Below are 15,267 nucleotides of genomic sequence, written 5' to 3' on the forward strand. Positions count from 1 at the left end.
ACTCGGAAGCTCTGAACTCAGCCCTTTTGGGCTTTTATGGAGACTTCATTACATAGGCATGATTGATTAAATCATTGGCCATTGGTGATTTAACTCAACCTTCAGCCCTTCTTCTCTCCCAGGAGGTTGGTGGGGGGAGGGGCACCAAAAGTTCCAATCCTCAATCACGACATTGGTTCTCCTGGCAACCAGCTCCCATCCTTAGGTGGGGTCCAAAAGCACCTCAATAACATACCTCAATCTCCAACCTCTCTCTCATCCCCAGAGGTCTGAGGGTGGGACTGGAAGTTCCAATCCTCTAATTACATGGTTAGCTCCACTGGCTAACCAGCTAAGCCCCCACCCTTAGATTACCTAAGGGCCTTCCAAATGTAACATCATTAACGTAACAAAAGATACCTTTATCGCTCTTATCACAAGACATTCCAAGGTTTTTAGGAGCTCTGTGCCAGGAACTGAGTTGAAGACCAAATATATACTTCTTATAAATCACAATATCACACTGTGGATGTGTTTAAATCTTCTTTTATTTTTCTGTGAGGAAGATCAGCCCTGAGCTAACATCCATGCCAATCCTCCTCTTGTTTTTGCTGAAGAAGACTGGCCCTGAGGCTAACATCCGTGCCCATCTTCCTCCACTTTATATGGGACACCGCCACAGCATGGCCTGACAAGCAGTCCATCGGTGCGAGGTCGGGATCTGAACCTGGGCCGCCAGCAGCGGAGCGCGCACACTTGAACCGCTATGCCACAGGCCGGACCCTGTGTTTAAATCTTAAGCTGATAATCACCTTACACTTAAAGAGTAAGGAAATTAAATAAATCAAGCCTAAATGGAGAATCAAGTGAATCCTTCAAAGAGGCCTCCTGGGGCCTGAGCTGCCTCAGGCCTACTGGCCTGGCTGCCCTGCAGGGTAAGAGGCCCATGACTAGGGGCTGCTGCCACCATCACATGTCCCAAAGTCGTCCTGGGTCTCAGTCTTCACCCTCCGGGGTCATCCATCCTGCCCTCCTTGCCCCTGGGCCATGTGGTCAGTCAGGGCCCACAGCATGCTTGGTTGGATCACTAGCCGGGGGTTGGGGGTGGGGGTTGGGGTGGGGGGGCAGTGCTGGTTGGAGAGCCCACCCAGGCAGGAGCATAGGGCAGCCAGATGGCACCTGGAACACCTCTCCCACCGGCATGACGGACCAGCTAAAAATTGGAGACAGAAGATCAGGAGTATGAAGATGTGGAGATTCCTAATAAGAGGCTGAAGGTGGTGTCTGGGAAGGTCCGGGGTCAGAAACCAGATGATATGCCCCCACTGGGGCAACTGTGTCTGTGTTAGCATGTCCGTGGGGAGAGAGAGAGCAGTAGGTGAGTCCTTAGAGTAAACTCCTGACGAGATTTTCACATATTGAGGTATATGGGATAACTTCTGGTAAAAAACTGATTCCGCTTGAACTAAAGAAGCCAGATTTATGGCCTATCAAACATACATTGTAGAGCCTCCCTCCTAAGCCTGCCCTACTTACAGTGCTGATCTGGGTGCTGTTTGGCTGCTGGGGGTGGTATTAGCTGGAACTACCTGACAAGGCCCCAGGGAGCCTGGAGGAAGGGAGGAAGGTGCTGCCATTTGGGCTTATGGGAGCTGGACCCCCGTCCTCAGCCAGGCCCTCTTGCCTGAAGGCCTGGATCTTTCCAGGGTATGAGGCCATGGGGAGTAGGTAGCTGTGGTGGAGGCTGGGTTGGATGCTGGGTAGCAGTGCTTCCATTGGTTCCAGATCAGGCATCATGGGGTCACCACACGGGGGCACTAGGGAGACAGAGCAAGAGCAGGCGAGGGAGCAGCACATGCCTATGCTTTCTCTGATATGGTTGCTCAGGTCACCCCTGACTCCTCTCTCTTGCTCTGACAGACATCCAGACATCAGATAGCTAGGAAACTGCTGAGGGTGTGGCCTTCTCCCCACGCACACCACCACTGGCCAGGTTCAGGCCCGCTGTTTTTTCAATAACCCAATAGCCCTCATGGTTTCCCAGCCTCCATGGTTGCTCCCTCTAGCCCATCTTCACCTCCCACCACCATTCTGTGTTAATCACCCCATGGTAATCTCCTGCTTAAAATCCTCAATGACTCCAGACTGCCCAGAGCATAAAGCCTAAACTCTTCAGCAGACAATTACACTCCAGGCTACCCAATTTTATGAGTTGCCTCCCATTCTACCTTGGAGGCCCACTGAACACTCACTTTCCCTGGCATACATGTTCTTTTAGGCTTCTGTACCTTTGTATTTGTTGTTTCCTCTACTTGGAATGTTCTCCTTTCTCTGTTAAACTTTCCCCTGACTTTCAAGATCCAGCTCACCAATCTCTTCTCTGTGCTCCCAACGCCCTCCTAACAAACAATGCCTTGTTTGTGTCGGTATGGCAAGCCCTCCGCAGATGGTGGCTGAATGAGTGAAAGGCTGACCCCAGGAGCCAGGCTGACTCTCCTGGTCCCACTTTACCCAGGACACCCAACAAGGACTGAGGATGGCAGAAGTAGGCACAGGCCTCAGGAGATGCTGGGAACTGCAAGTGAGCAGCAGGTGGAATGTGAGGGCCTGTGACTGGTAGGTGAGTTCCTTGTGCCCACTGTTGGGAATGAATTCCTTCATGAGGTAGGAAGAGGTATATAGAGAAGACAGAAAGGGAAGGGGTGGCCCTGCAGTGTAGCGGCTAACTGTGCACACACCGCTGCTGGTGGCCCGGGTTCAGATCCTGGGCAGGCACCGACACACCGTTTGTCAGGCCATGCTGGACGGTGGCCCACATAAAGTAGAGGAAGACGGGCACGGACGTTAGCTCAGGGCCAGTCTTCCTCAGCAAAAAGAGGATTGGCATGGATGTTAGCTCAGGGCTGATCTTCCACACACACAGAAAAGGGAAGGGGTCCTAGGTTCTGGTGGTCACCTCATTGCTCATCTCCACTGGGACTCTCAACCCCAACCCCCCCCATACCTCAGCGTCCCCTGACCACCAGGTTGGGCCTTGACATTTTCATAGCAGTCAAGATTCACACAGATGCTAGAAATAGTAGCTCCAACCTGGTGTTAGCTGACTACACTGCAAGTTAGGCCAGTGCAAGAAACGGGTGTAGAGCAAGCACATGGGACAAGTCCTTTCGGAAAGTGCACTAAAAAAAGTCTGCAGGATGGGGTGGGATTGGAAGCACCCTGGGCACGGTGAGCCTGAGCTAGAAGAGTTTGCCCTAGGAGAGAGGGTAGCTAAGGCACACTCAGCACCTTGGGAAGCTCTCCTTTCTCAAGCACCCAGGTATTCTGGCCCCAGCTTCTTTTCCTTAGCCCAAGGGGTTGGGGCACACAGCCTATCTGTCCTGAAACGAACCCCTCCAAGGATTCCATCAGGGGACGGAGGGGCGATGGTGGGAGGGAGGCGTCAGTGTCAGACACTTCCATCCAACACTTTGGATTATCTTGGAACCTTGCCACTTCTGGCAAGGTATGGGCACAGACGTATGTGGGCTGAACAGGGTTGCAATGGGGCACTGTGAGAGCTCGATTCCCACTGCTGGAGGTTCCCACTCTAGCCATTCCTCCTCTAGCCCACTAGCTGGGTCTCCTTTTCCTCACATACGTTCCAAAGCCCCTGGTGCCTCTTCCACTCCTTTTCTTAGAGGATCTCAGATTTATTGGGTGGGAGCTCAAAAACCACTAGACTAAATAAGTGCTAGATAAAAATAGGAAGTCACATCTGGAGGCACTTACCTGTTAGCTACAAGTATTTGGGAAGATGGAGAGGGCTAGGGAAAAATTCCCGGGATGGGTAATCCAAGATTGTGTGGTTGAAGAGGGTAAGGAACCCACTCACCTTGCAGCTCCCTCCATTTTTCTTTCCAAAGGTGTCCTGGAGGGCCTGGGAGGTGCCTGATGTGAGGCAGTGGATGTGAAGTTTGCAAACAGCAGCCTGCCCACTGCCAATTAGCACCTCCCTCACAGAAGCCTTGGGGGCTGCCTGGAGTCTGGGGGCTGCCTAAGAAGCTATCCTTACAATCGGCTGTGCCCACACAAAAATAACTTTTTTCCAATTAAAGGTGACGAACACCTGCCTGGGCTAAAAACCTCCAGCCACACAGTCCATTTTAAGAGGAAGTAATTATAGTATAGACACTTAGAAAGCAGGTCAGGTTGGTTGTCTGCACAGTTCCATCCACTAATCCACATGACCTTTTCAACCTCTCCTTTCTACAGGACTAACTAAACCACTTGCTTCACAATTCAGAGGTTAAGAAGTAGCCCAGGTCATACAGAGAAGATTCAAGTTCAGGCTGTCCTGACCAAAATTTCCTTTCCAGCCCACAATACACAAAACTTCCCAACAGTTTAGGGAGGTTTGGATGGAGGTGCTTAGGGTCTTCCTTTCTCTTAAGCAGCACAGGGAAAAAGGGAAACCAATGTGACGGTCCAGGATGCCAGGGAGCATCATGCTTGAGCTTTCTATGGGCAAATGGGTCAGTACACTACTTTATGTGGTTAAGTCGTCTTCCTGCAGGGCTTATTCAAAGGGGGGCAAATTCTTCATTTTTGCCCCAAAGCCACATTGCCCCCAACTCAAATTTTAATACAACTATGAAGAAAAGGACTCTCAACTCTATAGGGGTCTATCAAGATATTGTTGTCATGGCCACAGCATTTCAAAGAGCCCAACAAATAAAGAGAAAATCCTGGCTGGATTTGCGAGAACAATTTCCTGTTATAATGAACCAGAAATACAAGATTCCACGGAAATTGGAACAGTTGACAGAATACAATGGAACTTAATTAAAACTTCAAGGGAAATAAGAAAAGGGTCAAACAAAGCCAATGAATGGAGAAGCCCTAGATTGGTTTTGGATAAACATAAGGATAATTGCATTTCAGCATGGGTATTTTCTGACCCCTCCCAGCAGGTTATCTGCTAACATTCTCCCACCCCTTTCTCCTTCTGAAGCATCTGCCAAACAAAATGGCTTACTCCTCTCTACTGCAGGTGTAAGTCAACCCAACAGTACCCCTTTAGATATGATGCAAAGCCAAAAGGAAAGTTTATAAATCTCATTCCAGAGTAGAAAGTGCACATAACCAACCCAGCACACTGGTTATATGGTGTCAAAGTGCACGGTAGTAACTTGAATCAAATCAGAACTGCTACCATGTGTAACCTGTTATGTGCCCCTGTAGCTATGTCAACGTTTCTAATTTATTACACTAAAATATCAACATGGCAGAATGCATTTCTGAGCTCCAGATTTTCTAAACACTTCTAAGAGGCTATTAAAGATGATGTAGAACAGAACTGTATCTCAAAAACCTAGGCATTAGTGAGGAACACGAACGGGCTCCTTTCTGGGACTTTGTTTCATGGGGGCACAGAGACGAACAGAAATGTTAGAATGTCAGAATACACAACAGGTGATGGGAGGCAGAGGTGGGAAGAGGGTGTCCTAGCCACAAGGCCAACATTCATGTTCAAAGAGAAATCTGGGCAAAGGGAAAAAAAAAACAAAACAAAACCCAAACAACAACATAAAACAAAATCCAAGTCAGAGAAAAAAGCGTTTCATACAACACAGTATCAAAAAAGTAAAAGGAACACACCAAATGCACAAACTGGTGGCAAGTAAATCCACAGCCTATTGCGATAGGTCCTTTCAGCATCAATCAGGTTTCTTCTCATCTGTTATCTGAAGGTTATTTACGGATGTGGTGACTTTAACAAGTCTCTCTCACAGGAGGGTGGGCAGGCTTCAATCATTGGTTTCAGGATCTGTCTGTGCCATGTACGCATCCAACTCAGCATCCAGGTGTCCTTTCGTTTTCGACATGTACGCATCCAACTGGTTGTCCAGCTGCTCCTTGGTCAGTACGGGGCGAGCAAGGGCACCTCTGCCTCGTCCACGGCCTCTGCCTCTGCCTCCAAAGCCCCCTCTTCCCCGACCTATCATACCCCGACCTGGCCCAAGGGGGGAAAAAAAAAAGTTACAAGTAGGTTTAATGGGTGCTATGGTAAATGCCCCTTCGAGCAGTGGGGCCTAGCTGAGAAAGGATGAAGGGGAGGGCAAAGAGGAGAAGTCTGGAAAAACAGGAAACACATTGGGTAGAAAGCAACACATGGAAAGCACACATAATGAATCCCTTATTACATGCTCATCTCTAAATGCTATTTAAAAAACTTATTCTATCGACAAAGGGAAAATAATTGACAGTTAAAAAAAATCGTAATCTCTCCTAAAATGAAGAAATTATCTAAAGTTTGAGACTCACTGTATGTTCATAATTAAAATACAATATTATAGATAACCCCATTTAGTAAGATAGGGAGGAAGTAATAAGGGCACAGAGAAACAGGGATGTGAAGCTAGACAGTTTCAAATTAAGCTTTATTGGAAATCCTTCTGCAAAATTAGCTCATCTTTCTTCCAACTTATCAAACCTAATGAGCTGACCCCATGTCAGGAGACTGAGGAGTTATTTTGACATAGGAACAATGTGGGGAGATGGGGATAAACATTTCGAGTAGTCCTAGCCACCTCTATCTCCAATTCTAGTCACTTTATAACAATTATGGTTATTTGATAGGTGGTTTCAATTCACTTAACAAAACATACCCAGCTTTCTGAAAAGCTACTTTAGACATCCTCCCTGTGATGTCTCTCTCAGAAACCAAGTCAAGATAATTTGGAAACATGCTATTTCATCCTGAAACCCAAACTAGCTTGCACTTCACGCAGTAAGCCAAGCAACATATAATGGGAGAGAAGAAAACAAGCCCTTGGTTATCAAATTTCCTTTCCTAACAGTTATTATTCCTTGGCAACTTCAAGGTCATAAATTATGGAAGACCCACCACACACTTTAAAAGGACCAAAGCAAATATACACAGGGGCTACTAGAATTTTTTTTTTCCTGGACAGGTGTTGTTGGGAGTTTTCCACTAAGCTCTAAGCCAGAAAACTCCCATGAGATTTGGTATTACCACCACCACCATTAAACTCTTTTCCAATCTGGGCCGTGAGGTCATAAAACAAATATCACAAAGTCTTAAAGTTAAGATTATCAACAAGAGTCAGTTAGTTAACTGACATACCATCTTGCCTTCTACCTTGATCAAAAAAAGTCATCTCCGGTTTCCCACAGACATAAACTTTACCTTGAATTTACTTGGTTTCAGAGTCAATACCTAGCTCCAAGTCTCACAATCCTTTTTAACTCTGCTTCATTTTTGTACATCTCCCTCTACTCTATTCTTAGACTCGAAGCGAGGTTTTGAGCTATGGGGTAGGGTGTGTGGTGGTGGGGCAGGGACAGAGAAAGGTAAAATCCCAAACTGACCTTTTTGTCATTTAACAATATATTTAAATTTTCAAGAGAATGGAAGAAGACTGCATATAATCTGGCTCTGTAACATGTACCTGACTGGTTCTTGGAAAACCCATGACAGACTTTCACACTACCAGCATGTGAATTTAGAAAATAAGCCAGTTTCAAAAACAAAACAAGACAAACAAATAAGCCTGCCTATGACTTAAAGCTGTGCAGGAAAGGTGGCTCTGAGTTTTGAAGAGAGAGAAATAAGGGGGAGCTATTCTCTGAAGTTGGTAGCTGACTAACCTCTACCACCGATTCCGCCACGACCCATAGCTCCACGCCCTAGGCCCCCTCTCCCAGGACCTCCACGACCTCGAACACCACCTCTTCTTAAGCCCATTCGGGGAGCTACGGCTCGTCCACCTCGGAGCAGGTTTTGACCTTGGAGAGGAGGCATACAATGTATATGCAGGTAAATCCAAGAGAGACAAAGTAGATTCTAACCAAAGGAAGGTGGTGAGGGTTAAATGCGAGTTAATTCAGTTAATTTTTAGGTTGGGTGGGGCAAGCTGCACACTGCGTGTGAACAGATTAAGCTGCTCTTTATTCAATCAATTCAACAAGTCTGACCACAAATCCGTTTTTGGAAGAAGCTGGGAGTTAAGTTAATTAGTAAGTACATACATTTAATAAATATCTATTGAATAATCAGAGAGGTGCCTAGCATTATGGTAGATTTAAAGACAAATGCTATGGTTCCTGCTCTCAACACATTCTTGAAAGGGATAAGAACTACACAGGGAACAGTATAACAGTGCCCAAAATGTAACATATAGTTAAGTTCTACGGGTCAACTTGTTTTCTCTTTTTTCCAACGTAACAGAGGGTTTCACTAGCATAGGAATAGAGATGGTTAATTAAGATACAGGCCAACAGACCCATAAATTTTTTAGATTTGACTTATTTCTAGAACTTCAATGTGCTTTGATTCAAGCAGCAGCAGGGTGTTTTAAAATGGAATGGAGATGACATGAATTACCTGTTGTTATGCAGGTCATAGCCTCTCACCATTGCACATTATCAGAAAAGGAATGGTATCGATAAAAGACATGCAGCACTATTAAAAATATGTGATTTCAAAAGTTATTAATTATATTAATACAAATTCAGGCTTAAAGATGTTAAACAAATGTGTCCATAAGCAGCCCAAGAGAAAAGGGAAGGGGATAGGGCCCGACAATTATCGGTACATAGCACTGACCTCGGAGCGACATCCCGCCCCTAAGTAGGGTTCTTGTGGCACGTCCCCCACGTAGTCCTCCTCTGGGCAAGCCTCTCTGGATTATGGGCAGGCCTCGTCCTCCGATTGCTCCCCTGGCCAGGGTCCCTATGGGTCGGCCTAACCGTGCCTGGATGTTACTCTTACCCAGGCGCTGCTTTAAGCTCTTCTGGAAGAAAAGGTGTTGGGGGATTGAGATCAAAAAAGCAATCCAGTAGGATTTGGCAACTCAAAGTGCAGAGAAAAAGAAGCAAGTGAGAGGTCTGTGTGGAGGGAGATAAACCTTCTGTGGGTGTCATAAGGATCCCAAACCAGAAGCAAGCCTTTGCCTCAGAACATGGTATAAAACAAGCAGATCCACGGTTTCTAAGAAGCTTGAGTATGGTCCCATGAAGTTGGCATCACCACAAATTACCTCACTAGTTTGCCTAGAGAAGTCATACACCACTACTTGGAACTTAAGTTTTAGTATGAACACTCTGTATTTCAAATCCTGGATTCCGCTGTTTTTGAACCACAGGTTGACAATAATACAACTTGATTCATACCTGCCCAAGGACTACCACTGTCTTCAAAGGCTTACTCAAACACCAAGGAAGTTCATCACACTCTGGGCAAAATTTAAATTACAAGTTCATTTGAGTTCTTGTGATTTAAGAACAAGATTTGATTTCTCAGTCAAAGAGGCCAGTGTGTTCCATTTTTCCACTGAGTATCTATCTCCAGACGGTCCACTTTTTACCTTAAGATGTAAATAAACACAAAAAAGTCAAACCCCTTTCCTTACATTTCTTAAACAGTCATAATGCCACGTCTACCCTTGCAAACAGCTCCAGTAAGCCAGTATAATGACCTTTAATTCAAAATAAACATATAACTCAAATGTATCTCCATAGAAAGCCAGCCAAACTTGCATTAGAATTAAGACAGGTGAGCTATAATCACAAAACTCAGGGCTACATAGTTGACGACAAGGACATACCAGAGATGGAGATTTTCAATAATCTGTCCCTCAAAGAGAAACTATGAAGACCACGTCAGAGAATTAAATTCTTTCAAAGGAAAAGGTGGCTGTGTAGCCTTAAACACAACCAAGGTCCTAGCAAACCTGTTTTCCTATAATGCCATCAGTCAAAATGAATGGAAATAAATTCTACACGTCCTCAGGCTTCACCCACAAGTGACTACCAATGACTTTTTTTTGCAACTATATGCTGAGTTATTATTAGCTTTCTAGCACAAGATATAAACAGCTTCTAACCAGAGGGGCAGGCTCTGAACATTATGCACTTAGCATGGGTAGGTGTAACCAACCATAAGAGCCTGTCACATCACTCCCTTGATAACATACAATTATGAGGTGAGGACTTCATTCCACAAGTCTCTTGTGTTCAGTCATCTAGAGTATATTCTCCTAAGATCTGTGCTTTAAGGGGAGAATGTACAGCGCTTACAAGTTCTTCTCCCTTCTCAATCCTTAGTTGCCACCAATACTGATCTCTAACATTGACAGGAAGCCTGAGGATGTCAACCATACCATCCAGTTTCCACTCTAGAGCTGTGCTGTATGCTAAGGTAGCCCCACTAGCCATGTGTGGCTATTTAAATTACGAATAAAATTAAAAGAAAAATTCAGCTCCTCAATTGTACTAGTCACATTCTGAGTGCTCAATAGTCACATGCAGCTAGTGACTACTGTATTGGAGAGCAGATACAGAACATTTCGATCACAACAGAAAGTCCTATCGGGACAGTGCTGCTCTAGAGGCTGCTTTCTGCACAGCCTCTATTTAAAGTTTCTTGTTGAAAGGTCCTGTGGAGTGATCTGTCAAGGGACTTATCTTCAGCAATTTTTTAATATTTATTCTTGGAAAATGGTGGTGCCTTTTACTGCTTTCCTGAGTCAGGGATGAATGCAGTCACTCCAAGGCTTAAGGTAGCTGAAGCAGAAGGCCTTGTTTATTTTTGGTCAGTGAGCCCAATGGTTCAGGGTGGGGGTGGGAGGGTGTTATATTTAACTGCTGAATTTATAAACAGCCATGCAGTGCTACCAGTTAAAGTCCTTACAGTTGCATGGCACCGCCCTCCAGACGTCCAGCCACAGCTTGGACATATCCTTCCACAGCCACTGTCCGGACTTGCATATAAAGTCTATGAATAATAAAGAGCAGGTTTTATTTCAGGTCTGAATAGGATTATCTCTTACCGGAAATATGAAAGAGAACCCACTAACTTAAACTAATTACTCAGTGCCCTCGCTCTACTTTACTGACAAAACTTTAGGTGCAGTAGGATTCGAGTCATCTTATTCTTTCTATATTTTAGCACTGAAAACCTTTCACTAAGGCCAGACTCCCTGAACTAAGGGAGAAAGGATAAAATTATTTCCCTAATTTGTAAACCATTTAACAGAGAATAGAAGATTTTTTGAAGATCATGTAAAACAGAAAGCAAAATTACTTTGTGTGAAAAGCCAGTGAATCTACTTTAAGGGCAAAGGACCAGAAAACAAGAGAGATTGATATTCGCTGATAACACAGAAACAGGCAAACTCCCTAAAAGAGAAAGACAACAAAAAGTTATTTTTTGGTACCTGCCAAAATGGGAATTCTCTGAACTTCTCTTTCCTCCAGAGAAGTTTCAGCTTTTGCCCTGAGCCACCTCGTAATCATCCATCACGTCCTGACAGCCTCAGTGGACTGCCTGACAGAGATCACCGGCTGCTTCTGGAGCGCTAAGATCCATTCTCTCACCTGCTTAAGTTTTAATGCTGCCTGGACAGAGGGTCTATTCTCCATCTGCTGGGCCAGTCTTCTGTTTCTGGCACTGGCTAGCTGCTGTTGTTGCTGCATCGAAGCCCGAATATTCACTGGCATCGGCTGTTTGTTCTTCAGCATATTAGTAAAGCTTCAAGGTCGAACAAAATGGATGTTTAAATAAAAGCTTTATTACAAAACATTTATTGGCATTTTCATGGCCTGCTAGACCAGGAGCTCCAGATCCCACGAACTTTAAGTAAAGTGGTACACTTAGATCAAGGCTGATGTGGGTTAAAGACTCCTCTGCTTCCACAAACTTGCAAGAATCAGAAACTTAGAAATGCAGCTAAGTGCAGCACATTCAATCAAAAGTGATAACAAGGGCTTAGGTAACTGCTTTTAGAGAGATGGAAGGCATGAAAAACACGCAATAAGCAGATAAGATGACAACAAGAGACAGAAGATGTAGTTTCAAAGACAAAGAAAGAAAGCCAAAACCTTGGGGGACCTGAGGGAGTATTTTAAGGGCAAATATAAGGAAGGACTAGAGCACCTTCAAAGCCCACGGAAATAACACACTCATATATATTATGGGAGTGTATCACATTTTCTTATATATTTGTTCACTTAGTAACATGTGAACAGAGAATTAGTATATCATACCCTAAGAGTTAAGAAGCACATATGCCTCAGAAAAGGCAAAAATAAACACTGGGGAAATCTTTCAGGGGTCTAACATCAACTTAATAAAATCACTGGTCAAAGGTACTGAATGAACAAAGCTCCTGGAGATAGAAACTGCTGTTAAATACCTTAACTTTTCTTAGCCTCAAATGATTACTTTTTCTGACTCCAAATGATTACTTCTGAAAAAGTGTGATTCGTTCAATCATTTAAGAGCTTGTGAAGACATTCTTCTATTATTCCTGTCAAGGTAAGTTTAATGGAATGGAAGAGAAGAACACTTAATTGTGAAAGAATCCAAAACAAAAACAAACTTAAAGCAGAATGGAAAGAAAGTGAAATGGAGCAAAGCAAGTGCCTCTTACAAGGCCCAAGAATGACATTCCAGGGCCTTTGGACATATTCATAGCTTGCTACCTGCCTCTTACAGGCCAGACACAACACTGCTGGCCTTGGACTGGGCAGCAAGCCTACTGCAGCCAGGGTACCATGCTACCGAGCTGCACCACCCCTGTATCAACGTAAAAAAATGTGAAGAAAAGGGAGGGTGTGAGAAGTCTTTTTAAAATACATCCCACCAGATAAATATCTCAGACAGCTTAACATAAAAATCTACTGATGAGGGGTTTTGAAACAACCGCCCAATCTGTTTTGTGTACCACATAAGATGCAACTAAGAACAGAGGTCTGTAGCCTTCTGTTGGTATTTAGTTTAAAACCGGTTTTTGTGCAGTGGACCCCAAGGCCAATTTAAGTAATGTTTTCTTATGAACGAGCTGAAGTTGCTGTTGGCTGCCTCACCGCTCATTTAGAGACATCTTGGTGGTGCTTTTTAGCACAACTTTCGGCGCTGACTGTGCAGCCATCTTCAAATCCCGAGAATCTACAAAAGGACAATCGGCACAAAGAGCAAATCAGAACCACCACCACCTCATTTCTGCTAGGGCCAAAGGCCCACACTCACAATGAATGAAAAGGCTTGTATCAATGACTACTGAAGATCACACTAGAACTCATTTTGGGTGCTTAAATTTATAAGACAGTTACCGCAAACTAACAAACTTCAAGGCCACAGGACAGAAAATATGTGCCAAAGCCTCCAAAATGGCAGCCTTAGACCTAGCTAAAGGAAGTATAAGAGTTTGGCTTTTAATCTAAAGCAGTGCTTCTCAACCCTGCCTACAAGCAGCTTTAAAAAAAAATACAGGGCCACCCGTGGCTTAGCGGTTAAGTGCGTGCGCTCCCCTACCAGCAGCCCGGGGTTCGGATCCCTACGCACCGCTTTTCCTGGTGGCCGTGTCCCACACATACAGCAACTAGAAGGATGTGCAACTATGACATACAACTATGTACTGGGGCTTTGGGGAAAATAAAAGGAGAAGGATTGGCAACAGATGTTAGCTCAGAGCCGGTCTTCCTCAGCAAAAAGAGGAGGATTAGCGCAGATGTTAGCTCAGCTCAGGGCTGATCTTCCACACACACACACACACACACACACACACACACACACACAAAATACAGAAGCCTGGCCTCAAACCAATTAAACCACAGTCTCTGGTGGTGAGGTCTGCGGATCAGCAACTGGAAAGAAAAAAAAAAAGCGGAATTCCTAGGCGCTTCTCACGTGCAGCCAAATTGAGAACCACTCATCTAGAAAGATGATACAGGCATAACTAGTTTCAACCTGGCTTTCGACTCCCAAGTCAAGTAGGGCCTTAGCAAGGGACTAGGGACCCGGGGGAGGGAGTAGGAAAGGTTTCCTAAAGGGGCATTCACCTGGGAGTTAGCTCCCAGAGCGCGCTCTATAAAATGTAACCCTACCGCCCCCATTACTTCCCAACCTTCCCCCGAATCCTGTTGTCCTCATTTCATCTCCCTGCCATCTCAAAGCCCTGTCAACAGGGCCAAGTTTGCTCCATCTTCCTTCCTAGCCCTATCAAACGCCAACCTTTTCCCTCAGCCCCGCCACCAGTCTCCAGCGCGGGCGCTCCCCCACCTCCGCGCAGGGGCTCCGCCCCCTCCCCGGGCCCCCGCACTCCGACACCCTATCTGCTTCCACATGCCGTCGCCTTCCGTGCCGCGTCCGCCGGCCCCTTCCGCTCCCCAAGACTTCTCCCCTCCTTCTCACCACAAACACGTACCGAAGGAAACAGACGCCAGTGCTCCTCCCGGGGCTGCCACCACGGCTGCGGCGGGCGGGCCGGGGGCCGGCCGAACCTGAGCAGACGGTGGAGGGGCTCGGCTTCACTTGTGGGCGGTTGGTCAGGTGTGTAAGCGGTAGACTGCTAAGTTAGTTCGTTGTTGCTGGCTGGCTGTCTGGTCGGCCGGTCCGTCTGCTCGCCCGGCCTGCCCTTGCCTGCCTTTCGTCGGTGCCACCACAGCCGCTGCCGCCAACTCCCGCTCGCTGTCCAAAACAAAATGGCCGCCACGCCCAGTGCGGAGTGGGACCGGCTAAAATGGCGCCGACGCAATTACGTCAGGCGTCCGGTCCACACACGACTAGGGAGCGGGAAGATTTGTGCTACGCCTGCGCAGAGATGGGGGCGGAGCCCTAGTGAGAAGGCGGGGCTTTAGCAAAGGCCCTGTCTGAGGTACACCCCCGTGCCCCGCCCACAAAGGGGCGTGGCCAATGGCCTGCCCTTGGGTCTTGCGAAGGGTTCGCTTTCGAGGCAGGGTTGTTCGAGATCTGGGCGGCTCAGAGCGGATTTGGTCCTGATGAAAAAGGTTTTCGTGTTTCTTCACGCGCTTCCCGGTTCCCCAAGCCAAGGCAGACCGTCTAAAATTCTTTACGCGGGGCTTTCCTCGGTCTCTTCCTTACCACCGGGCCGAGTAATGAGCGCTGGCTCTCCTCTCGTCATCATTCGCCCTGTTCAGAGTTGTGGAGTGTCATAAACGGCCCAGCCACGGCCTGGGGCCGGTGCTGGGAGCACACGTCTACTGGATCCTGTGCCAGTCACCACGCCCTCCGTATTTTCCTCTTCACTTCCCTCCCCAACTTGGCCTGAATGTTGTTAAATCCTTATTTGGGGGGGACCTTTGTGTGCCTGCATCCCCTTGCATGTCCTCCCTCCCTATCTGCCATCCATGCTGAATTTTGATGCAGACCTATACGGGATTTTTCTTATGCCTGGGTGCACAATAAAATGCTCAAATGTTTGAAGAATGAGTAAATCAGCACATCTTCGACCCTTCCTCCCCCCCATACAGGCACTTCAG

The 15,267-nt window shown here is 46.3% G+C and overlaps 1 protein-coding gene across 3 annotated transcripts; it reads right to left on the reverse strand.

Annotated features, from left to right (window-relative positions):
- Positions 1-4,715: 4,715 nt before the first annotated feature.
- CHTOP (chromatin target of PRMT1) lies at positions 4,716-14,480 on the reverse strand. Of its 3 annotated transcripts, XM_014791870.2 has the most exons (7): positions 14,193-14,480; positions 12,853-12,934; positions 11,362-11,515; positions 10,676-10,759; positions 8,591-8,777; positions 7,633-7,770; positions 4,716-5,974 (listed from the first exon to the last, which is right to left on the reverse strand). In XM_014791870.2, exons 2-7 carry the CDS (start codon positions 12,915-12,917, stop codon positions 5,769-5,771), a joined length of 834 nt encoding a protein of 277 aa, XP_014647356.1. In that variant the 5' UTR covers positions 12,918-12,934; positions 14,193-14,480; the 3' UTR covers positions 4,716-5,768. The 3 variants fall into 3 exon arrangements, with proteins under 3 accessions (XP_014647356.1, XP_014647358.1, XP_004436121.1); XM_014791872.2 differs by lacking the exon at positions 10,676-10,759 and having other exon boundaries at positions 8,591-8,774; positions 14,193-14,477; XM_004436064.3 differs by lacking the exon at positions 10,676-10,759 and having other exon boundaries at positions 14,193-14,477.
- Between the last annotated feature and the right edge of the window lie 787 nt (positions 14,481-15,267).

The sequence above is a fragment of the Ceratotherium simum genome, chromosome 2, assembly GCF_057802395.1.
Source record: "Ceratotherium simum simum isolate JZ-2026a chromosome 2, ASM5780239v1, whole genome shotgun sequence".
NCBI lineage: Eukaryota > Metazoa > Chordata > Mammalia > Perissodactyla > Rhinocerotidae > Ceratotherium > Ceratotherium simum.

What these genes read in the sequence shown, in the direction of transcription:
- CHTOP (XM_014791870.2), bottom strand. Translation starts at nt 12,917, where the DNA reads ATGGCTGCACAGTCAGCGCCGAAAGTTGTGCTAAAAAGCACCACCAAG. An exon ending in GAGGGCGGTGCCATGCAACT is followed by an intron (nt 8,778 to 10,675) that starts GTAAGGACTTTA and finishes CTTTTCTTCCAG; the next exon opens with AAGAGCTTAAAGCAGCGCCT. An exon ending in TGGCGGAATCGGTGGTAGAG is followed by an intron (nt 5,975 to 7,632) that starts GTTAGTCAGCTA and finishes CCCTTGGGCCAG; the next exon opens with GTCGGGGTATGATAGGTCGG.